This window comes from Mobula birostris, chromosome 4 (genome assembly GCF_030028105.1).
Source record: "Mobula birostris isolate sMobBir1 chromosome 4, sMobBir1.hap1, whole genome shotgun sequence".
Taxonomy (NCBI): domain Eukaryota; kingdom Metazoa; phylum Chordata; class Chondrichthyes; order Myliobatiformes; family Myliobatidae; genus Mobula; species Mobula birostris.
In genome coordinates, this window is record NC_092373.1 from 115,948,673 (window position 1) to 115,974,663 (window position 25,991).

The following is a 25,991-nucleotide window of genomic DNA, read 5'->3' on the forward strand; positions in this document are numbered from 1 at the left end:
TAGAGTCACTGTATCATCACTGAGTTGTCCCTATGGCCACAGATGTCAGTCTACCCTCCTGACAGAGGGTAGCCTAAAGTGGAGTTTGATGGTGAGGTGTCACAGGTTATGGAGAGATGTCAGCAGAATGGGGTTGAGAGGGATAATAAATCAGCCATGATGGAATGGCGGAGCAGACTCGATGGGCTGAATGGCCTAATTCTGCTCCTACATCTTATGGTCTAACTGATATCCTTATGCAATTGTTCTCTCCAACCTGATGACATGAATATCAAATTCTCCTTCTGGTTTAAAAAAAAATTCCCTTCCCCTCTCTGACTGGTTCCCTCTTCTCACCTGCCCACTACTTCCCCCGGTTCCCCTCCTCCTTCCCATTCTCCTGTCGTTTATTCACCTCCCCCATCAGATTTCTACTTCTCCAGCCCTTTATCTTTCACTCCAATGTGGCTTCACCTGTCTCCTTCTAGCTAGCCTCCTACCATCCCCCCCACCTTTTTATTCTGGCATCTTCCCCCTTCCTTCTCAGTTCTGAAGAAGGGTCTCTGTCTGAAATGTCAACTATTTACTCTTTTCCGTAGATGCTGCCTGACCTGCTGAGTCCTGGCATTTTGTGTGCGTTGCTCTGGATTTCCAGCGTCTGCAGACTGTCTTGTGTTTGTGATTGTTCTCTCCTTCTTCCTTCTCTCCTGTGCATTTGAACCATTTATGATGTCACGCTTCTAGTTTTGCTGCACTTCACCTTCACCTATACCCATAAGGAATAATCTCTTAGCAAGATGTACTGAGAAGCCACCTGGACTACTCGCCTGTGCTCCTAGTGTGCCTGGCAATCATCTATTCCATTTCTCTCCGCACAGTCTCAAACTTTAGTCTGACCATCTCCGAAAGGTATAATCCACAAAATTCCCATCCTTGCGGATCTGCTGCAGTGTTTCACACTGCTGCTCCTGCTCCGAAACTCAAGAGTTCAAATTGTGGCAGTTAGAGGTACTTCTTATATGCGCAGTTGTCCACAATTTTTCACATGGCACAGGATGCACATTTTACTTGGCTGAGGTGCTCTGCCATGCCTAATCTTTACTGATAACAAATTTGTCAGAAAATAACTCTCTAGTTGCACACTGGTCAGCTGCCTCACCTCTGCCAGTGTTACTTTTGTATTGGTCCCAGTATTGAGTTGCCTGTATATGAACCTTGCTCATCAACCCAGCGTCACCAACACCTTCACTTCATGGTCCGTGCTCTCCAATGGCTGTTGTGCTCAAATAAAAATTTCTTCTGATAATACCTGTAGACGCAAACATTCGGATGGCTAAAAACTCCAATCAACAAATACAGTTTTCACAATAATCTATTGTTCTTGATGCTTTATCATATAGCATGAACTCAGCTGCATAATCTCTGCTTCCGTTTATTCTTGAGAGAGAGCATCTATCTTTGTGCCTCTGCATTCTCTCTCTTTTTGTTTTCTAGCTGACTCCCATTCCTCTCCCTGCATTTTTCCACATTTTGGCTGTCCCTTTCGAAGGTTTAATATCGTGCCCCAACTTTCCTTCCTGTGGAATATCTCCAAAGCCTTCAACAGTACATAACTGCTTTCAGTAGGTCTTGCTGAAAACCTACTGAACAAAGTCTAACGACAAGGTACTGGGCTGACATTAATAAATCTAAATATGCTGTTACTTCCCTCTCTAAATCTTCAGAGATATAGAATCAGCTTCACAGTTCAATGCAGGCTTGTCTTAAATCATTCAGCTCAACCTACGCTCTTCCCCAGAGCTCAACACTCGTCTTCTCCACCAACATTCTCTACGCCACTCTCAGTTAACATACCATGAGCTTTAATGACATGTTCTCAGTGAAATTGAGTATCTTTTGAAAATATAATGAAAGCAACCACTTGAGGGAGCAGTAGGCAGCACCTCGTTTTGTGCCCAGTCTCTTACGAAGTAGAATTCGAATCTCCAACCATTTGAATGCTCCCATACACTACTGCTGACAACCTTAGGAATCAGGTTTTATCACTGGTGGTCAAATATAATGAATGGAAATTTAAAGAGGTTGAGACACCAAATTTGCACATTTACATGACAATATGTGATTTCATGTTTGGACATTCCCAAGATCATTAATATTCTATCAAGACCAAGAAATCTAAGAAATCTTACTGATTCTACTATCTTCTAGTGTGATTAGTTAAATTCTGGTGAATTGTTTGCAACATGTTTTTGGGAGACCCAAGAAAAATAGGAGAAAGGCAGATTCTGAAAATGGTGTTCAAAGTTCTTGGCAGACAGCCTTGGATTCCTGTTTTTCATTACTAGTTTTATCTTTCAGTCAGGGTGTGTATGTGTAAAATTCATGCTATCTATAGGTTGAGTAATTTTGGAAAGATATTAAGCCTGCATAACTGGAACATTATTTGAAGTAAACAGTTTAATAGCAAATTGGATTACTGTGTGACTCTTAATCTAATTTGGAGAAGTAGATCTACAACTTCGGTTAAAAGCTGACGGGACCTGACACTGAGTGGGTTTGATTTTGGTCAGATCAAATGAATATGCTGATAAAGCATTTGCATTTCAATGAGTCAGGCATTGCACTGTGTCAGTCTGGCTGAGTTCTTCTTTTCCCTTGGCATTGCAGTATGTGATTAACATTTGAAATTATTGTATTTATAATGATAATTGGGTCAGGCATGGAAAACATATGTAATTGGGCTCAGATTGACCTGCATAAAATTAGGCTTTAATTTTACACTTAGATTAATTAGCAGCTAATTCTGAAGCCAGAGCCCTAACACACTTAAGTCAACACAGATAAACTGAAGAAAATTTACTCTATGCTGGCCGACACTGGAATCTTCATTAAACCCGAGCAATTAGCTGGAATATATTTAGAGACCTTCAAACCATAACACTGATTCATAGCTATACTTTTTAGAGGAATAAATGTTCTGTAAGCCTGCAGAAAGCAAGGTTGTACATGTCATCCAGAGCTTACTGACACCTGACTTACATTCAGCCCGCACATACAAAAACCGTTTTGGAGAACCTGCGAAATATTCAGGTTAAGAACCGTTCACAGGAACTGCTGTAATCTGCCATAAACCTTGATGATCTGTGGAGTGTGATCTGTAGCCATTCCCCTGAATAATAAGTTTACCGTCCTGGATACTGTTGGCGGGGACGACCGACCAGGTGTGAGCCACGGTGGCAGGGCCTCCGGCACTGAGTCTGACCCTGTGGTGCAGAAGGGTGAGACGGAGAAGAGGAGAGCTGTCGTCATTGGAGACTCTATAGGCAGGGGAGCAGACAGGAGATTTTGTGGACGTGAGAAGGACACCCGCATGGTTTGTTGCCTCCCGGGTGCCAGGGTCCGGGGTGTCTCTGACCGGGTGCACGACATCCTGGTGCGAGAGGGAAAGCAACCAGAAGTCGTGATACATGTTGGGACCAACGACATAGGCAGGAAGAGGGATGAGGTCCTGAAGTGTGAGTTTCGGGAATTAGGCAGAAGGCTGAAGAACAGGACCTCAAGGGTGACGTTCTCAGGATTGCTGCCAGTGCTATGTAACAGAGATGGTAAGAATTGGAGGGGATGGCAGTTGAATGCGTGGCTGAGGAGTTGGTGCAGGGAGCAGGGTTTTAGATTTTTGGATCATTGGGATCTCTTCTGGGGAAGGTGGGACCGGTATAGATTGGATGGGTTGCACCTGAACTCGAGGGGGAGCAATATCCTTGCAGGTAGGTTTGCTAGCATGGTTCGGGAGGGTTTAAACTAATTTGCGAGGGGGATGGGACCCAGAGCGATAGAGCAGTGAAGGAAGTGCATGGAGTAAAGCCAGATCTAACATACAGAGAGGCTTTGAGGAAAGAGAAGCAGAATAAGCGGTGTAAAGACAGTAAGGTAGAAGGGCTGAAATGTGTGTACCTTAATGCAAGAAGCATCAGGAACAAAGGTGATGAACTGAGAGCTTGGATACATACATGGAATTATGATGTAGTGGCCATTACAGAGACTTGGCTGGCACCAGGGCAGGAATGGACTCTCAATATTCCTGGATTTCAGTGCTTTAAAAGGGATAAAGAGGGCGGAAAAATGGGAGGAGTGGTGGCATTACTGGTCAGGGATACTATTACAGCTACAGAAAGGGTGGGTAATGTAACAGGATCCCCTTTTGAGTCAATATGGGTGGAAGTCAGGAACAGGAAGGGAGCAGTTACTCTACTGGGGGTATTCTATAGACCCCCTGGTAACAGCAGAGATACAGAGGAGCAGATTGGGAGGCAGATTTTGGAAAGGTGCAAAAATAACAGGGTTGTTATCATGGGTGACTTTAACTTCCCTAATATTGATTGGCACCTGATTAGTTCCAAGGGTTTAGGTGGGGCAGAATTTGTTAAGTGTCTCCAGGATGGATTCCTGTCACAGTATGTGGACAGGCCGACCAGGGGGAATGCCATACTAGATCTAGTACTAGGTAATGAACCGGGTCAGGTCACAGATCTCCTAGTGGGTGAGCATCTGGGGGGCAGTGACCACTGCTCCCTGGCCTTTATAATTATCATGGAAAAGGATAGGATCAAAGAGGACAGGAAAATTTTTAATTGGGGAAAGGCAAATTATGAGGCTATAAGGCTAGAACTTGCGGGTGTGAATTGGGATGATGTTTTTGCAGGGAAATGTACTATGGACATGTGGTCGATGTTTAGAGATCTCTTGCGGGATGTAAGGGATAAATTTGTCCAGGTGAAAAAGATAAAGAATGGTAGGGTGAAGGAACCATGGGTGACAAGTGAAGTGGAAAATCTAGTCAGGAGGAAGAAGACAGCATACATGAGGTTTAGGAAGCAAGGATCAGATGGGTCTATTGAGGAATATAGGGAAGCAAGAAAGGAGCTTAAGAAGGGGCTGAGAAGAGCAAGAAGGGGGCATGAGAAGGCCTTGGCGAGTAGGGTAAAGGAAAACCCCAAGGCATTCTTCAATTATGTGAAGAAAAAGAGGATGACAGGAGTGAAGGTAGGACCGATTAGAGATAAAAGGTGGGAAGATGTGCCTGGAGGCTGTGGAAGTGAGCGAGGTCCTCAATGAATACTTCTCTTCGGTATTCACCAATGAGAGGGAACTTGATGATGGTGAGGACAATATGAGTGAGGTTGATGTTCTGGAGCATGCTGATATTAAGGGAGAGGAGGTGTTGGAGTTGTTCAAATACATTAGGACAGATAAGTCCCCGGGGCCTGACAGAATATTCCCCAGGCTGTTCCACGAGGCAAGAGAAGAGATTGCTGAGCCTCTGGCTAGGATCTTTATGTCCTCGTTGTCCACGGGAATGGTACCGGAGGATTGGAGGGAGGCGAATGTTGTTCCCTTGTTCAAAAAAGGTAGTAGGGATAGTCCGGGTAATTATAGACCTGTGAGCCTTATGTCTGTGGTGGGAAAGCTGTTGGAAAAGATTCTTAGAGATAGGATCTATAGGCATTTAGAGAATCATGGTCTGATCAGGGACAGTCAGCATGGCTTTGTGAAGGGCAGATCGTGTCTAACAAGCCTGATAGAGTTCTTTGAGGAGGTGACCAGGCATATAGATGAGGGTAGTGCAGTGGATGTGATCTATATGGATTTTAATAAGGCATTTGACAGGGTTCCACACGGTAGGCTTATTCAGAAAGTTAGAGGGCATGGGATCCAGGGAAGTTTCGCCAGGTGGATTCAGAATTGGCTTGCCTGCAGAAAGCAGAGGGTGGTGGTGGAGGGAGTACATTCAGATTGGAGGATTGTGACTAGTGGTGTCCCACAAGGATCTGTTCTGGGACCTCTACTTTTCATGATTTTTATTAACGACCTGGATATGGGGGTAGAAGGGTGGGTTGGCAAGTTTGCAGACGACACAAAGGTTGGTGGTGTTGTAGATAGTGTAGAGGATTGTCAAAGATTGCAGAGAGACATTGATAGGATGCAGAAGTGGGCTGAGAAGTGGCAGATGGAGTTCAATCCAGAGAAGTGTGAGGTGGTACACTTTGGAAGGACAAACTCCAAGGCAGAGTACAAAGTAAATGGCAGGATACTTGGTAGTGTGGAGGAGCAGAGGGATCTCGGGGTACATGTCCACAGATCCCTGAAAGTTGCCTCACAGGTGGATAGGGTAGTTAAGAAAGCTTATGGGGTGTTAGCTTTCATAAGTCGAGGGATTGAGTTTAAGAGTCGCGATGTAATAATGCAGCTCTATAAAACTCTGTTTAGGCCACACTTGAAGTATTGTGTCCAGTTCTGGTCACCTCACTATAGGAAGGATGAAGCATTGGAAAGGGTACAGAGGAGATTTACCAGGATGCTGCCTGGTTTAGAAAGTATGCATTATGATCAGAGATTAAGGGAGCTAGGGCTTTACTCTTTGGAGAGAAGGAGGATGAGAGGAGACATGATAGAGGTGTACAAGATAATAAGAGGAATAGATAGAGTGAATAACTAGCGCCTCTTCCCCGGGGCACCACTGCTCAATACAAGAGGACATGGCTTTAAGGTAAGGGGTGGGAAGTTCAAGGGGGATGTTAGAGGAAGGTTATTTACTCAGAGAGTGGTTTGTGCGTGGAATGCTCTGCCTGAGTCAGTGGTGGAGGCAGATACACTCGTGAAGTTTAAGAGACTACTAGACAGGTATATGGAATCCAAGGTGGGGGCTTATATGGGAGGCAGGGTTTGAGGGTCGGCACAACATTGTGGGCCGAAGGGCCTGTACTGTGCTGTACTATTCTATGTTCTATTTTAAGCATTTATGATTTGATATAACTTTCTAACGCCACCTTCTAGTCACTCCTCGCTCAATGAAGAATGCAGTGGTGCACATCAAGAGCAGCATCAGATACAGCAAGCCCATCCTGGTGAAGTTCAGGACAGACCATGTGTGCTGAATAACAGATTTGTATTACGGACAGAGTAGTGTTACACCTGTAGACAGATTTGGAGCTTTGAAGTTTTGCCACACCATATCCGGTCATGAATAATAGTAGTTGGTAGCAATGTGGTTATGTTATTGATTAGCAGGCTGCAATCTGGATCATTGATGCAGAGACGTGAGTTTGAATCCAATCATGGCATCTGAGAAGCTTAAATCAAGTAACAAAATATTGGAAATAAAAACATGCACAATAAGTATAAATATACTGCAATAGATCACTATAGACACCAATCTGTTTGATCCACGTCTTTCAGAGGAGAAAACACATGAGATTATATGTCTGGCCTGTGTGTAATTTCAGAACTGTAGTTGATTCTGAATCACATCCTCACTTCAGGAATAATTAGAGATGAGCAATAATTGCCAGTACTGAGAATGCCATTCATATTCAGTGAACAAAGAAATGTTCAATGTGAGGAGCAAGCCCCAAGAACATCCCCTCATTCAGAACAATGACAGTGCCGGTATGTGCGTCGAACAGATGAGATTGAAGTATTTCCATCAATTAAATTGAATTGACTTTATTTCTTACATCCTTCACATACATGAGGAGTAAAAATCTTTACATCACGTATCCGTGTAAATGTGCAAGTTATAGTAATTTATAATAAATAGTACGTACAATTGGGTAGTCAGTGTAACATAGAAATACAGTTGTGTCAGCATGAATTAATCAGTCTGATGGCCTGGTGGAAGAAGCTGTCACAGAGCCTGTTTATGCTGTGGTACCATTTCCCAGACGGTAGAAGCTGCAGCAGTTTGTGGTTGGGGTAACTCGGGTCCCCAATTATCCTTCGGGCCCTTTTTACACACCTGTCACTGTAAATGTCCTAAGTAGTGGGAAATTCACATCTACAGATGCGGTAGGCTGTCTGCACCATTCTCTGCAGAGCCCTGAGATATCTGTCATAAAAGCATATTGAATGAACCAGCTTGACCTCTGTTTCTGATCTTTACTATTACTGAAGCCAGCCTTCAGTCAACCCTGGAAACAAGATATTGAAAATTAGGGGAATGTACTGAATATGGAAATGTTCCTGAGAACGCTTGTGATAAAGCTCTATTTTCTGCTCGAAGTGCATCTTGGCCTTCTCTAATATTCAAGGTTGCTCTGATAACCAGCAAGTAATGTCGTACAAGGCAAAACATGCTCCAGTAACAGAAAGTCTGACTACTTATCCTTTCTTGCATTACTGATGTCAAGTTTTTCACTGAGAGCACACTAGGGGGTTTGTCAGTGGCCAGAAACTTAGGAGGACCACAAAGATTAATACTGTGGTTGGGAGAGAGGTCTGGGAGAGTGATGTCCCTCCTGACTCCAAAGCATTTTGATCATCCTGAAGGCACAAATTAAGTGTGGAACGAAACGTCTCCACTTGCCTGGATGGGCGGCTCATGGACAATGCCAGGAAGAGCTGTGCCTTAAAGGACAATGCTGCTTGGCCAGCATCCCATCTAATTGTGACACATTGTGAACCATCTGGAAGGTGCACTGCAGTGATCCCAAACTACTATTGATTACAGTTCATAATTCTGAAATCCCTTACCGAAAAATGCTATCCAACTCACTGCCCAGGCAAGCAGCTCATCGCTATCCTCGTGGGCAACTGGGGGCAGGCAACAGATATTTGTCTTCTCAGCTACACTCAGGGATGCTTTGAAAAGAAAGTGTGAAAAGCTATTTGGCTGGGTCAGAGCAAACACTTTTTCATCCATGTGTTTATCTAAGGGTCTCTTAAATGTCCCTGATATATCTGCCTCATCCACCTCCCCTGGCAGCAAGTTACACACAACTATCACTCTCAGTGTTAAAAAAAAACTTTTCTAAGTCAAAGTACATTTGTTGTCAAAGTTTGTATGGAATATACAACCCTGAGATTCATTTTCCCTACAGCCAGCCACAAAACCAAGAAACACAATGGAACCCATTCAAAGAAAACATCAAACACCCAACACACAATAAAACGTGTAAATGGCAAAAAATGAGCAAAAAACATAGAATATAAAATATCAACATCAAACCATTGAAACAATCTGGGAATGTTCATAAAGTTTAGTTCAGTTCAATTTCTGTCTCTTTCGTTGAGTGTATGCCGCAGAGCCAGTCCATCCCAATCAAAATTAGACAACATAGCAATAAAAAAAAGAGACTAACCAGGCACCAGAAACACATCATAACATGAACTACAGAGCCCAATGCTTGTCCAACCTTGTGAAATGCTTCACTAAAGCCCATTTACACCACATCCACTGCTCTGCCTTCATCGATTTGTTTTGGCATTGCCTCAAATAATTCAATCAGGCTCATGAGGCATGACCTGCCCTCGCAAAGCCATGTTGACTATACCTAATGAGACTATGCTTCTCCAAGTACTTATAAATCCTATTTCTAAGAATATTTGAATTGAATTGACTTTATTTCTTACATCCTTCACATATGAGGAGTAAAAATCTTTACGTTATGTCTCCATCTAAATGTTTTCCGCCACTGACATAGACTCACTGCTCTATAATTTCCAGGGTTTCCTGAACAAAGGAATAGCGTTTGTCACCCTCCAGTCTTCTGATACTGCTCCTGTGGCCAGTGAAAATGCAAAGATCATTGCCAAAGGTGCAGCAATCTCTTCCTTTGCTTTCCATAGTAACTTTGGGTATAATCCATCCGGTCCTAGAGACTTAGCTATTGTCATGTTTTTCAAAAGTTCCAGCATGTCAGCATTAAAAGAAGAGGATGTTTTATGCTGCCTCGCATTCACCAGTGAGAGAGACATTGATGAATGCTGAAGCAAGGTATCCAATAAAGACCTGCTCTTCCTCTGACTCCTGGCACGTTTCCACTTTATCCCTGATCGGTCCTACCCTCAATATAATTCACTTACTGTTCTTCACAGCAACAGTATGTAGAAAGCCTTGGGTTTCTCCTTAATTCTACTCACCATGGCCTTTTCATGTCACCTTTTAACTCTCCTAAATCCATTCTTAAATTTCTTCCTCCTTGTCACTCTAGACTTCCTAAGTCTTAAATATGCTTTTCTTTCGCTTGACTGGATGGTTCACATGGCTGAAGTGCTCCCTAAACAAGCTCCACATGCATTTCCCTGATTACATCTGCTCCCACATTCCTATCAAATAGCGTCTTAATCACTCCCTCATCAACTAAATACCTTTCCAAACTGTCTGCTGCTAACCCTGTCCAAGGCTATGGTAAATGTCAGGAAGTTGTGGTCACTGCTCCAAAATGCACACCCGCCAAAAGATCTGACACCTGACCAGATTCATTGTCTAGGACCAGATCTTGTATGACCTCTCCTCTGGTCAATTTCTCTACATGTTGTGTCAGGAATCTTGTTGGCAATTTTGTGTTTTTTTTTCGTCTTTCCAAAATCTATCTCCCGATCTGTTCCTGTGTTGCTTTTGCTGTTGAGGAGTCTGAATAATACTCCCAAATGAGTGTTGCTCCTTTCCTGACATCCAACAACACTGACTCAGTAGACAATTCCTCCATGACGTCATCCATTTCTGCAGCTGTAATAAAATCCCTGGTCAGCAATGCCGCTCCCCAACTCTTTTTACCTCTTTCCCTGTCCCTTTTGAAATATCTAAACCCAGAACATCCAGCAGCCATTCCTGCGCTTGTGACAGCCAAGTCTCTGCAACATCATAGTTCCATGTTCTGATCCATACTGTAAGTTTATGACCTGTGTTCCTCATATTTCTTGCACGAAAATAGACACACACAAATCAATCCAATTGACTGCATTTACAGTTGAAGTCAGAAGTTTACATACACCTTAGCCAAATACATTTAAACTCCGTTTTTCACAATTCCTGACATTTAATCCTAGAAACCATTCCCTGTCTTAGGTCAGTTGGGATCACTGCTTTATTTTAAGAATGTGAAATGTCAAAATAATAGTAGAGAGAATGATTTATTTCAGCTTTTATTTCTTTCATCATTTTCCCCAGTGGGTCAGAAGTTTACATACACTTTGTTAGTATTTGGTAGCATTGCCTTTAAATTGTTTACCTTGGGTCAAACATTTTGGGTAGCTTTCCACAAGTTTCTCACAGTAAGTTGCTGGAATTTTGTTCCATTCCTCCAGACAGGTTTGTAACTGAGTCAGGTTTGTAGGCCTCCTTGCTCACACATGCTTTTTCGGCTCTGCCCACAAATTTTCTATTGGATTGAGGACAGGGCTGTGTGATGGCCACTCCAATACCTTGACTTTGTTGTCCTTAAGCAATTTTGCCACAGCTTTGGAGGTATGCTTGGGGTCATTGTCCATTTGGAAGACCCATTTGCGACTGAGCTTTAACTTCCTGGCTGATGTCTTGAGATGTTGCTTCAATATATCCACATAATTTTCCTTCCTCATGATGCCTTCTATTTTGTGAAGTACACCAGTCCCTCCTGCAGCAAAGCACCCCCACAACATGGTGCTGCCACCCCCATGCTTCACGGTTGGGATGGTGTTCTTCGGCTTGCAAGCCTCACCCTTTTTCCTCCAAACATAACGATGGTCATTTTGGCCAAACAGTTCAATTTTTGTTTCATCAGACCAGAGGAGATTTCTCCAAACAGTAAGATCTTTGTCCCCTTGTGCACTTGCAAACTGCAGACTGGCTTTTTTAAGGCGGTTTTGGAGCAATGGCTTCTTCCTTGCTGAGCAGCCTTTCAGGTTATGTCGATACCGGACTCATTTTACTGTGGATATAGATACTTGTCTACCTGTTTCCTCCAGCATCTTCACAAGATCCTTTGCTGTTGTTCTGGGATTGACTTGCACTTTTCATGCCAAAGTACGTTCATCTCTGGGAGACAGAATGCATCTCCTTCCTGAACGGTATGACGGCTGCATGGTCCCATGGTGTTTATACTTGCGTACTTTTGTTTGTACAGATGAACGTAGTACCTTCAGGCGTTTGGAAATTGCTCCCAAGGATGAACCAGACTTGACATCATTTTCTGACCTCAATCCGATAGAAAATTTGTGGGCAGAACTGAAAAAGTGTGTGCAAGCAAGGAGGCCTACAAACCTGACTCAATTACACCAGTTCTGTCTGGAGGAATAGAACAAAATTACCGTGAGAAGCTTGTGGAAGGCCACCCAAATGGTTTGACCCAATTTAAACAATTTAAAGGCAATGCTACCAAATACTAACAAAGTCTATGTAAACTTCTGACCCACTGGGAAAGTGAAAGAAATAAAAGCTGAAATAAATCATTCTCTGTACTATTATTCTGACATTTCACATTCTTAAAATAAAGTAGTGATCCTAACTGACCTAAGACAGGGAATGTTTTCTAGGATTAAATGTCAGGAATTGTGAAAAAATGAGTTCAAGTGTATTTGGCTAAGGTGTATGTAAACTTCTGACTTCAACTGTCTGCCCTATCCACTACCTATCCTTCCCCACAGTCACGTTACACTATCTTTACACCAACTGCTCCATCCTCTGACCTAACATTCTGATTTCTATCCCCCCTGTGAAACTAGTTTGATCCCTTCACAACAGCTCGAGTGAACCTTCCTGCAGGGATATTGGACCCCGCGAGTTCAGGCATAACTCATCCCTTTCTCTCAGATCACACCTTCCCTAGAAGAGAACCCAATGATCCTAAAATCTGAATACTTGCCCCTTACACTGATACCTCAGCGATGCATTCTTCTGCATATCATCCTATTCTTATCCTCACTGGCATCTAGCACAGGCAGCAATCCCAGGATTACTACCCCTGAAGTCCTGCTTTTCAGCTTTCTACCTGGCTCCCTATATTCTCCCTTCAGGACATCATCCCTTTTCCTACCTATGATGTTGAGTTCCATGACTTCTGGCTGCTCATCCTCCCGTTTAGAATGTCGTAGACCTGAATGGAGAGAATGTACCACGTGGGAGTCTCTTTCATGACTGGACAATCTTCTGTCTGTTCCCCTAATTATTAAATCCCCTATCACCACTGTTGTCCTCGTTTCCTCCTTCCGTTCTGAGCCACAGAGCCAGTCTCAGTGCCAGAGACCTGGTTGCTGCAGCTTTCCCCAGTAGGTTGTGTTCCCCTTCCAAACAACTGAATCTAAAGTGGAATACCTGCTATTGAAGGGAGTGGCCAAAGGGGTACTCTGCCTATCCCCTTTCCCTCTCCTGACTGGCTCACAGCTACCTGCCTCCTGCAACTTGGGAGTGACTTACCTCCCTGTCGCTCCTGTCAATGACCTTGTCAGTCATGCAGCTGCAGATCCAGGTCCCTAACACACCCTGTAGGGAGCTGCACCCAGACAGATTTCCCACATCCTGCATGAGGAGCACACCAGTGATATGGGATTCATTCTCACTACTGTAACCAGGCACTAATAAAAAATTGGAAAAGTGACAGAAATCTCAACCTAGCCTCTGCTTCTCTCTCCAAAGTCTCTTGAACAAACACCTCAGTTCCCTGCTCTAACTCTGTCCCACTCCAACAGCCACTCACACAACAGCTGTTTGCTTAAACCTAACTTCTTTTTATTGGTCCTTGCCGAGTGCCTAATTAACCAGTCTCTGCAGGAACTCCTGACAGGCCCCAGTCACTGGTAATAATTGAATGTCTCTGTATATGAACCAGCTTGGCTACATTTCAAAGAACAGTCATTAATGACACTTATTATTACCCAATTGTGGTGCACTAGATGCATAATGCCACCAACAATGTCAACGTAAAATTTTAATTTCTATTACAGTGATATTTTTATAAAGTGCTGGGTATAGTTAGCAGGTTAGGCCACATTGATGGGAAAAGAGTTAAAGTCTATGGTTCAGATCCCAAAACCCTTTGTCAGAACTTGGAAAGGAGACAAAAGAAGCTTTACAAACTACTTACCTGCGATGTTGCCTGTGCTTCTCTTTCCACACTATTTTCTCTTATGGTTTTAGATATCCAGAAACTTCATTTTTTAATGTAAGCGACATTAGTAGTGTTCTTCAAGCTAATACAAATATTGGGTCTAGCACTGTGTTTAACTTAAACACTCTTTAAAGCTCCAATATTATTATTTACTTCAAATTATTTGTTGTTGTAGACTGACACACCTTAAAGCAGAGATGAGTGCTACCAATCCTCCAGAAAGTGATACGAAGGAAGATACATTTGATTTTCTGCTGCCGGATTTTCCCAAAGGTCCACTGGATTTATATCGGAAAAGGACTTCGTTTAATTGGAAGGAATTGTCTGTGTTTTGGGAAGGAGAAGAGGTTATCAGAGTGAAGGTAAAAGGATCCCAAGTAATAATTCCTGATCACACTTTGTCATTGTGCAGGATCAATGGGCAGAAAGCCTGCAGTGTGAACCAAGAGAGAAGATGTGGGTGAAGGAGCATGAATTCTGCCCACGTGTGACTTTAATCTTTAATCACAGCATTTAGTATGTATCTCTATCCTTCTTTTACCCTGAAGTCAACATGGTGGTTAATTAACTGGACTGGTAATTGAAAGGTATCTGGAAAGTAGAGACCGAATAGCAACTGTGAATATACAAAAATATGGAATGGTACGTTGATCAAATCACAAACAAGAGAAAATCTGTAGATGCTGGGAATTCGAGCAACACACCCAAAATGCTGGAGGAACTCAGCATGCTGAATAACCTGGTTAGTTCCTTCAGCATTTTGTGCGTGTTGCTCTAGATTTACAGCATCTGCTCTCTGTCTTTGCATCAGCATCTTTATGATTTTTTTCTGCAACCTCTCTGGATTAGACCATAGGATAGAGGAGCAGAATTAGGCCCATCGAGTCTGTTCCGCCATTTCATCATGGCTAATCGAATTTTCCTCTCAGTCCCAATCTCCTGCCTTTGTGCCCTGACCACTCAAGAATATATCATATTCTGCCTTAAATATACATAAAGACTTGACTCCCACAGCTGACTGTGGCCAAGAATTCCACAGATTCACCACCCTCTGACTAAAGAAATTCCTCCTCATCTCCGTTCTAAAAGAACGCCTCTCTATTCAGAGGCTCTGTTCTCTGGCCTTAGACTCTCCCACCATAGGAAACATCCTCTCCACATCCACTCAATCAAGTCCTTTTACCATTCGATAGGCTTTAATGAGATCACCCCTCATTCTTCTGAATTCTAGTGAATACAGACCCAGAGCTCTTCATATGACAAGACATTTAATCCTGGAATCATTTTCAACCCTCTGAACCCTCTCCAGTTTCAGCACGTTCTTTCTAAGGGGCCCAAAACTGCTCAGAATACTCCAAGTGAAGCCTCACCAGTGCTTCATAAAGTTTCAATATTATATCCTTGTTTTATATTCTAGTCCTCTTGAAATAAATGCTAACATTGCATTTGCCTTCCTCACCACAGACTCAACCTGCAAATTAACCTTTAGGGAGTCCTACACAAGGGCTTCCAAGTCCCTTTGCACCTCAGTTTTTTGTATTTTCTCTCCATTTAGAAATAGTCAACCCTTTCATTTCTTGTACCAATGTGCATGAGCATACACTTACTGACACTGTATTCCATCTGCCATTTCTTTTCCCATTCTCCTAATCTGTCTAAATCCTTTTGTAGCTTCTCTACTTTCTCAAAACTACCTGCCCCTCCATCTATCTTCATATAATCTGCAAACTTTGCAACCAAGCCATCAATTCCATCATCTAAATCATTGACATATAAAAAGAATTGGTCCCAAAACAGACCCTTGTGGAACACCACTAGTCACTGGCAGCCAGTCAGAAAAGGCTCCTTTTATTCCCACTCTTTGACTCCTGCCAATCAGCCACTGCTTTATCCATGCCAGAATCTTTCCTGTAACATGATGGGCTTGTAGCTTGTTAAGCAGCCTCATGTGACACCTTGTCAAAGGCCTTCTGAAAATCCAAGTACACAACATCAACCGATTCTCCTTTGGCTATCCTGCTTATTACTACTTCAAATAATTCCAACAGATTTGTCAGGCAAGATTTTCCTTTGAGGAAACCATGCTGACTACAGCCTATTTTATCATGTGCCTCCAAGTACCCTGAGACCCCATCCTTAATAATTGACTCCAACATCATCCCAATCACTAACTGGCCTATAGTTTTCTTTCTTCTGCCTCTCTCCCTTCTTGAAGAGTGGAGTGACATTTGCAATTTTCCAGTGTTTGAGAATCTGAATTTATAGTAACTTCACCCACTTCATGCAACCTGACATCTGGAACTTCCACCATACTGCTAGTGTCTTTCACAGTGAAAACTAATGCACAATACTTATTCAGTTCATCTGCAATTTCATTGTCCCTTATTACTACCTCCAGCATAGTTTTTCATCGGTCCAATATCCACTCTCACCTCTCTTTTACACTTTATGTATCTCAACAAACTTTTGATATCCTCTTTAATATTATTGCCTAGCTTACTTTCGTATTCCATCTTTACCTTCTTAATGCCTTCTGTTGGTTTTTAAAAGCTTCCCAATCCTCTAGCTTCTCACTAATCTTTGCTGTATTATATGCCTTCTCTTTGGCTTTTATGTTGTCCTTGACTTCTATTGTTAGCCATGGTTATGTCATCTTTCCTTTAGAATACTTCTTTCTCTTTGGGATGCATATATATCCTGTGCCTTCCGAATTGCTTCCAGAAATTCCAGACATTGCTGCTCTGTTGTCATCTTTGCCAGTGTTCTTTTCCACTCAATTTTGGCCAACTCCTCTCTCATGCCTCTGTAATTCCCTTTACTCCACTGTAATACTGATACATCTGACTTTAGCTTCTCCTTCTCAAAGTTCAGGGTCATTTCGCACATATTATGATCACCTTCCCCTAAGGGTTCTTTTATCTTAAGCTTTCTAATCCATTCTGGTTCATTGCACAACACCCAGTCCAGAATAGCTGATCCCCTAGTGGGCTCAACCACGAGCTGTTCCAAAAAGACATCTTGTAGGCCCTCCAAAAATGCCCCTTCCTGTAATCCAGCACCAACCTGATTTTACTAATTAATCCCAAACACTGATTGGTCGCTGGTCAAAGTTCTATTGCGCTGCCGTGAACCACTCCTGCTTTTTATCCTCGGGCAGTGGGCCTGATGGAAGTCCCCTCCTCTCCAAACTTCTGATGTCCAGACTGGCTGCCGAGTCACTCTCTCAGGCTTAATCACGTCATTCCAATAGTGTGACTGCAGCCTAAGCAATGTTTTAGACAACTGTAACAAAGCATCCCAAATCTTGTACTTGGTGTCCTGACTGTTGAAAAGAAGCTTGCAAAATAACTTCTTACCCATAATGTTACTTTCAGAAAAATATGGAAAAAAACGTGCTTGTAACCAAAGATCTCTCAGTTCAACTACACTCCTCAGGGCCTTGCCATTCACTGTATATGCCCTGCCCCAGTTTAATTTCCTAAATGCATCACTTTGCACTTGTCTGAATTAAATTGCATCTGCCATTTCTTTGCTCACTTTTACATTTGATCAATATCCTGGATGTAACCTTGTTGGTTACAGCTGGACAACAGAGATGTCACCTGCAAACTCTAGGTCATCAAATTGCTGCCACATCATCCACCGGATCCCATTTCATTTTTCACTCGTCCATTTTATAATCCAGTCTATTGCCAACAGGAACAGGAAAGGAGCCGTCACCCCAGTGTTGAGATTAAAGCTGTCTGACAGTTTTGCCACGTGTATGACTTTGCATGACACGTTTTAGGAATTCTTGACGATATTGATAAATTTCTGTGGTATTCCATAATGTTTCATAAGCTCTCATTGGGAGTTTCTGTCTAAGCTATCGAAGGCTTTCTCTTTATTGAAAACTTGACACAGACAGAAGTATTCTATTCGATTGGCTCTTCAATGATTATTCTTAAGCTAGCTATCTGTTCTGTGCAGTAGCGATCTTTCCTAAACTAGAATGGTTGGGGGGTGGGAATCAAATTAAAGAGGCTAGGCGTGAGGAGGTTAGTTCACAACAGGGGGATGGGAACCAATGCAGAGAGACAGAGGGGTGTAAAGTGAGGGTAGAAGCAAAAAGTACTAAGGAGAAAAGTAAAAGTGGCAGGCCGACAAATCCAGGGCAAGCATTAAAAAGGGCTAAGAGAGTTGTAAAAGAGCGCCTGAAGGCTTTGTGTGTCAATGCAAGGAGCATTCGTAATAAGGTGGATGAATTGAAAGTGCAGATTGTTATTAATGATTATGATATAGTTGGGATCACAGAGACATGGCTCCAGGGTGACCAGGGATGGGAGCTCAACGTTCAGGGATATTCAATATTCAGGAGGGATAGACATGAAGGAAGGGGAGGTGGGGTGGCGTTGCTGGTTAAAGAAGAGATTAACGCAATAGAAAGGAAGGACATAAGCCAGGAAGATGTGGAATCGATATGGGTAGAGCTGCGTAACACTAAGGGGCAGAAGACGCTGGTGGGAGTTGTGTACAGGCCACCTAACAGTAGTAGTGAGGTCGGAGATGGTATTAAACAGGAAATTAGAAATGTGTGCAATAAAGGAACAGCAGTTATAATGGGTGACTTCAATCTACATGTAGATTGGGTGAACCAAATTGATGAAGGTGCTGAGGAAGAAGATTTCTTGGAATGTATGCGGGATGGTTTTTTGAACCAACATGTCGAGGAACCAACTAGAGAGCAGGCTATTCTGAACTGGGTTTTGAGCAATGAGGAAGGGTTAATTAGCAATCTTGTCGTGAGAGGCCCCTTGGGTAAGAGTGACCATAATATGGTGGAATTCTTCATTAAGATGGAGAGTGACAGAGTTAATTCAGAAACAAAGGTTCTGAACTTAAAGAGGGGTAACTTTGAAGGTATGAGACGTGAATTAGCTAAGATAGACTGGCAAATGACACTTAAAGGATTGACGGTGGATATGCAATGGCAAGCATTTAAAGGTTGCATGGATGAACTACAGTAATTGTTCATCCCAGTTTGGCAAAAGAATAAATCAAGGAAGGGTGTACACCTGTGGCTGACAAGATAAATTAGGGATAGTATCAATTCCAAAGAAGAAGCATACAAATTAGCCAGAGAAAGTGGCTCACCTGAGGACTGGGAGAAATTCAGAGTTCAGCAGAGGAGGACAAAGGGCTTAATTAGGAAAGGGAAAAAAGATTATGAGAGAAAACTGGCAGGGAACATAAAAACGGACTGTAAAAGCTTTTATAGATATGTAAAAAGGAAAAGACTGGTAAAGACAAATGTAGGTCCCCTGCAGACAGAAACAGGTGAATTGATTATGGGGAGCAAGGACATGGCAGACCAATTGAATGATTACTTTGGTTCTGTCTTCACTAAGGAGGACATAAATAATCTTCCAGAAATAGTAGGGGACAGAGGGTCCAGTGAGATGGAGGAACTGAGTGAAATACATGTTAGTAGGGAAGTGGTGTTAGGTAAATTGAAGGGATTGAAGGCAGATAAATCCTCAGGGCCAGATGGTCTGCATCCTAGAGTGCTTAAGGAAGTAGCCCAAGAAATAGTGGATGCTTTAGTGATAATTTTTCAAAATTCGTTAGATTCTGGACTAGTTCCTGAGGATTGGAGGGTGGCTAATGTAACTCCACTTTTTAAAAAAGGAGGGAGAGAGAAACCGGGGAATTATAGACCGGTTAGCTTAACGTCGGTGGTGGGGAAACTGCTGGAGTCAGTTATCAAGGATGTGATAACAGCACATTTGGAAAGCGGTGAAATGATCGGACAAAGTCAGCATGGATTTGTGAAAGGAAAATCATGTCTGACGAATCTCATAGAATTTTTTGAGGATGTAACTAGTAGAGTGGATAGGGGAGAACCAGTGGATGTGGTATATTTGGATTTTCAAAAGGCTTTTGACAAGGTCCCACACAGGAGATTAGTGTGCAAACTTAAAGCACACGGTATTGGGGGTAAGGTATTGGTGTGGGTGGAGAATTGGTTAGCAGACAGGAAGCAAAGAGTGGGAATAAACAGGACCTTTTCAGAATGGCAGGTGGTGACTAGTGGGGTACCGCAAGGCTCAGTGCTGGGACCCCAGTTGTTTACAATATATATTAATGACTTGGATGAGGGAATTAAATGCAGCATCTCCAAGTTTGCGGATGACACGAAGCTGGGTGGCAGTGTTAGCTGTGAGGAGGATGCTAAGAGGATGCAGGGTGACTTGGATAGGTTGGGTGAGTGGACAAGTTCATGGCAGATGCAATTTAATGTGGATAAATGTGAAGTTATCCACTTTGGTGGCAAAAATAGGAAAACAGATTATTATCTGAATGGTGGCCGATTAGGAAAAGGGAAGGTGCAACGAGACCTGGGTGTCATTATACACCAGTCATTGAAAGTGGGCATGCAGGTACAGCAGGCGGTGAAAAAGGCGAATGGTATGCTGGCATTTATAGCGAGAGGATTCGAGTACAGGAGCAGGGAGGTACTACTGCAGTTGTACAAGGCCTTGGTGAGACCACACCTGGAGTATTGTGTGCAGTTTCGGTCCCCTAATCTGAGGAAAGACATCCTTGCCATAGAGGGAGTACAAAGAAGGTTCACCAGATTGATTCCTGGGATGGCAGGACTTTCATATGAGGAAAGACTGGATGAACTGGGCTTGTACTCGTTGGAATTTAGAAGATTGAGGGGGGATCTGATTGAAACGTATAAGATCCTAAAGGGATTGGACAGGCTAGATGCAGGAAGATTGTTCCCGATGTTGGGGAAGTCCAGAACGAGGGGCCACAGTTTGAGGATAGAGGGGAAGCGTTTTAGGACCGAGATTAGGAAAAACTTCTTCACACAGAGAGTGGTGAATCTGTGGAATTCTCTGCCACAGGAAACAGTTGAGGCCAGTTCATTGGCTATATTTAAGAGGGAGTTAGATATGGCCCTTGTGGCTACGGGGATCAGGGGGTATGGAGGGAAGGCTGGAGCAGGGTTCTGAGTTGGATGATCAGCCATGATCATAATAAATGGTGGTGCAGGCTCGAAGGGCTGAATGGCCTACTCCTGCACCTATTTTCTATGTTTTCTAAAGCCTGCATGTTGCTCCCTTAATGTTGTGCCAACAGCTTGTTGAAGGCATTGCAAAATAATTCCACTTACCACCTTTCTGACCTCAGACATTAACAATATACCTGTACCTCGGTAGTTTTTACAAGCTCTTGATTAATTGGGAGTAAATGTTAATAAGCAGAGACATGTGGAACAAGCTGGGTTTGCATTGAAATGGTAAAAGAAACAACTAATTTTTTTCTAATCTGTTATATCTGCTATTACAGCTCGAATAATGTTAATTTTGTTCTCCTTTTTTCCATTAAACAGAAAAATATATTTAGAGCTCTAGAAAACGATCCACTTTTTGCTCATCAGTCTGAAGATCTCTCTGTGGAAAAATATCGAGAGCTGACTTTCCTTCGCTGCAAAAGACTGTTTGAATATGACTTTTGCACCTTAGTAGAAGCGTCACAAAACCCTCTGAGGTTTCTTGCATTTACTGAATGTTTAAATATGTATGACCTCTCGCTCGGGAGCATGAATACTCTAAATAGTCAGGTGAGTAGACTGGAATAATTTGTCATTCTGTATGTACAAGAATAAAAAGCATGGTTGCAGCTTTTTTTTAAAACCACATTGTGTCCAGAGGGAAAAATGACACAAGTTAATGCTTCAGCAAATGAGTTAAAGGAATGTCAGAGGTTGGCATTGTTATGGAGGGTGAAGTGGGCGTTCTTGTTATACAGAGGGTAAAGATTTAGGATCAAATTTGTCATTAATATCAGAAATACAAGGATCTGCTCAGTACAAAAGTAGGTGTGGAGGAATGTGAAATGGAATAGGTTTTCAGTAGTCAAGGACTAAGGTTGCCATAGCTAGGGGTGGTAGTAGGGATTATCTCCCACGACCTATAAAGTGCTCCAAATGGCGTGCGACTCTAATAGCCTCTGATAACCAAGTCCAACTCTTGGCCTTCACGTGTGGACTAGCTACTAGGCCCAGCAGAACTGTTTCCACTGACAAGAGAAGTGGCCAAGGGGGACCGCCGGCGCCTCGAAACCAGTGGCTTCGGGCAGGTGGGGCTCATCAGCCTTGGAGGGCTGTCCACCTACGAGAAGGAAAACTCTAATTTTAAAACTCCACTGCCTTGCGGCCATACCCACCCATAGGAAAGGCTTTGGGAGTAAACCCCGAGGAAGAAATCTGAAGCCTGGGTCCTTAAGAAAGATTGATGTTTACAAATTCACTCTGGCAACCTCAGTGACGCTGGTGCCAAGCTGTATCAGTGCTTGCCCTTCCCTTGGATTACATCAGTGACATGGAGAGGGGGGACCCCACTGAATAGGCAACAGCAGGTTCTTCAAATCTTCCTGCCCAGGCTTGCGCCCTGGAGAGGACACAGTCCTTCAACGGCACAAATCCATCATCCCCTGGGATCAACGACTGCCTACCACCGAGTCAAAGAGGGATGCAGAGGCTTAATCTTCATTCTTTAACTGCAGATCATCAAAGATTGAATCTTGGACAAGCAGTCTCACAACAGGCAGCAAATGGGTTGAAGGGGAGTGATGAGATAAGAAAAGCTGTAATTATGTTCGGCCATCCATTGTCCTAAGGATGTCCTGAATGCTTTCGTATCTAATGAAGTACTTTTCAAAAAACTCTATGGAGCTGGGAATTGTATAGCAAAGGATAAATATGTAAACCAATTACTGTTTCTAGGGTAAGAAGTATATGGGTAAATAGCTAAAGAGATGGAAAAGTTATCCCTTACAAAGAGGTACACAGTGAGTGAAATTGTATTGATTTGGAAGCTCCAGGGGTCTGTACTGAGATCCCTCGTAGTGAGTAAAATGTCTGGTCTCAATGCTGCTAGATGCATTTAAAAATGGTTTTATGTTATATCGGTTCATAGTAGGATTTAGTAGTCGGATCTATAGTTCATGTTATGATTTGTTCTGGTCACTCATTTTTTTGTTGTATTTTGTGCGATTTTGATTGGGCCGGCCTCCAGGTAACAAATGGTGCAGTGCTAGACTGAACTGAAGTGAGCTGCACTGAATATGCCAAGACACTTTTGATAACTTTTGCAAGTTGGTGTTTTATATTCTGTGTTTCTTGCTCATTCTTTTTGCCGTCTGCGTGATTTGTTTTTATTTGCACAAGGGGATGTTTTTATTTGCATATGGGGATGGGGGGTGGGTAGTTGATGTTTCTCTTTGAACAGGTTTCTCTGGTTTTCTTTGTTCCATGGCTATCTGTGAGAAGGTAAATCTCAGGGTTGTATATTGCACATACAGTATACTTTGTTACCAAATGTACTTCGAATTGTTTAACCTTTGGATTATTTTGACAATCTACTCATTTTAAATTAGGTTGTAACATTTATTTCTATCAAAAGAAGAAAATAAAATGAGAAATGATTTCTTCTGAACTGTGTTCTGACCAGCATCTGTTTAAATTTTAGTTGTTTTTAGGTACCATTGTTGGTGCGGGATCTAATAGACATCATCAATGGCTACAAAAAATAAGTGATATGGAGGTAATGTCTTCGATAATTACAAGTTAGTAATTTTCTGAGTGTGGCTGAGAGACCACAAGACATAGGAGCAGAATGATGCCATCTGCCCCATTGGCTCTGCCCTGCCATTCCATCATGGATGAATTATTACCATCTCTACCCCATTCTCCTGCCTTCTCCCGACACCCTTACTGACCAAGAAATGAAATGAGAGGGGAGTGGAAGAGGGTGAGAGAATGGAGGGAAAAGGAGGTGTGAAGAAAAGAGCTGAGGAACTGGAGGGAGAGAAGAGGATAGCAGCGGAGAAGGGGGGAAGAATAGAGATAATGGATGAAGAAAAGCGATGGAAGAAAGGAAAATGGAAAGAGTAAGGCTGAGAAAGAAAGGGAAGGTGACAAGATAGAGAAAATGGATTGGATAGGGTACGATGGGAGAGAGAAAAGGAATGCAGTAGTCATTCCCTCCAAAGTGAGGGGAACGGACAGGAGGTTCTGTCAGCCTGATAGAGATACCCGCATGGTGTGTAGCCTCCCAGGCGCCAGGGTATGGGATGTCTCGCATCGGATGCAGAGTATTCTGAAAGGAGAGGTTGAACAGCCAGAAGTCTTGATACACGTTGGTACCAATGACATAGGTAGAAAAAGGGAGACGGTCCTGAAGAGAGAATTCAGGGAGTTAGGTAGGAAGCTGAAAAGCATCCGAGGGTAATAATCTTGGAATTGCTGCCTGTGCCACGTGCTAGCGAGTGCAAGAATAGTGCATATTAATGTGTGGCTGAGAGACTGGTGTAGGAGGCAGGGCTTCAGGTTCCTGGATCACTGGGGCCCCTTCTCGGGGAGGTACGACTTGTACAAAAAGGATGGGTTACACCTGAACCCAAAGGGGTCCAATATCCTAGCAGGCAAGTTTAATAAAGCTGTTCAGGAGGGTTTAAACTAATTTGGCAGGGGGATGGGAACTGGAGTGATAGGGCTGAGGAAGAGAAAAACAGAAGTAAACCAAAGATAGCGTGCAACAGAGATTATAGAAAGGATAAGCAGGAGATGAGCCATAATCTCACAGCCAGTGGGATGTGTTGCAGGACAATAGAGGCGTGGTGCATTTAAAACAGAAAGCAACAAAAAATGGACTGGAAGTGTTATATTTGAATGCGTGCAGTATAAGAAATAAAATGGATGATCTTGAAATTCAGTTACAGATTGGCAAGTATGAGGTTATGGCCATCTCTGAAACTTGGCTAAAGGATGGCTGCCATTGGGAGCTGCACGTCCAAGGATATACGGTGTATTGGAAAGATAGGTTAGAAGGCAGAGAGGGTGGTGTGGCCCTGTGTATAAGAAATAATATTAAATCATTAGAAAAGGATGACATAGGATCAGAAGGCGTAGAGTCTCTGTGGGTTGAGTTAAGAAATGACAAGGGTAAAAGGACCCTAATGGCAGTTGTATACAGGCCTCCAAACAGCAGCCGGGATGTGGATTACAAAATACAGCAGGAGATAGAAAAGGCATGTCAGAAGGGCATGTCAAGATAATTGTTCGGGATTTTAATATGAAAGTGGATTGGGAAAACCAGGCCAGTACTGGACCTCAAGAGAAAGAATTTGTAGAATGTCTAAGGGATGGCTTTTTAGAACAGCTTGTTGTTGAGCCCACTGGGAGATCGGCTGTGCTGGATTGGGTGTTGTGCAATGATCCGGAGGTGATAACAGAGCTTAAGGTTAAGAAACTTTTAGGGAACAGTGATCACAATATGCTTGAATTCACATTGAAATTTGAGGAGGAGAAACTAAATTCCAATGTGTCGGTATTTCAGTGCAATAAAGGAAATCACAATGGCATGAGAGAGGAACTGGCCCAGGTTGACTGCTAAGAGACATTAGCAGGAAGGACAGCAGAGCAGCAATAGCTGAAGTTTCTACAAAGAATGAGGGAAGTGCAAGACAAGATATATTCCAAATAAGAAATTTTCAAAGGGACACTACCGTGGCTGACAAGTGAAGTCACAGCCAAAGTAAAAGCAAAAGAGAGGGCATACAAGGAAGCCAAAGCCAGTGGGAAGATAGAGGATTGGGAAGCTTGTAAAAACTTGCAGAAGGAAATTAAGAAGGTCATTAGGAAGGAAAAGATGAATTATTGAAAGGAAGCTGGCGACAAATATCAAAGAAGATACTAAAGAGAGTTGAGGGTAGATATAGGACCAATTGAAAATGACGCTGGAGATATTGTAATGAGAAACGCAGAGATGGCAGAGGAACTGAATGCATATTTTGCATCAGTCTTCACAGTGGAAGACATCTGCAGTATACAGAACGTTTAAGAATGTCGGGGAAGTGAAGTATGTGCAGTGAAAATTATGACTGAGAAGGTGCGCAGAAAGCTTAATGGTCTGAGAGTGGATAAATCTCCTGGACCTGATGGAATGCACCCTTGGGTTCTGAAGGAAGTAGCTGGAGAGATTGCGGAGGTATTAACAATGATCTTTCAAGAATTGATAGATTCTGGCATTGTACCGGATGACTGGAAAATTGCAAATGTTACTCTGCTATTTAAGAAGGGTGGAAGGTAGCAGAATG

At 42.8% G+C, this 25,991-nt stretch overlaps 1 protein-coding gene across 3 annotated transcripts in view; it reads left to right on the plus strand.

Moving 5' to 3' along the window:
* Positions 1 to 25,991, plus strand: part of acox3 (acyl-CoA oxidase 3, pristanoyl) — a 167,058-nt gene that overhangs the window by 14,987 nt on the left and 126,080 nt on the right. For all 3 annotated transcript variants that reach the window (XM_072255944.1, XM_072255946.1, XM_072255945.1), the window contains exons 2-4: positions 14,017 to 14,203; positions 21,223 to 21,453; positions 23,363 to 23,437. In XM_072255944.1, coding sequence (XP_072112045.1) covers positions 14,039 to 14,203; positions 21,223 to 21,453; positions 23,363 to 23,437 — 471 coding nt within the window. In that variant the 5' untranslated portion in view covers positions 14,017 to 14,038. The remainder of the gene's footprint in view (positions 1 to 14,016; positions 14,204 to 21,222; positions 21,454 to 23,362; positions 23,438 to 25,991) is intronic.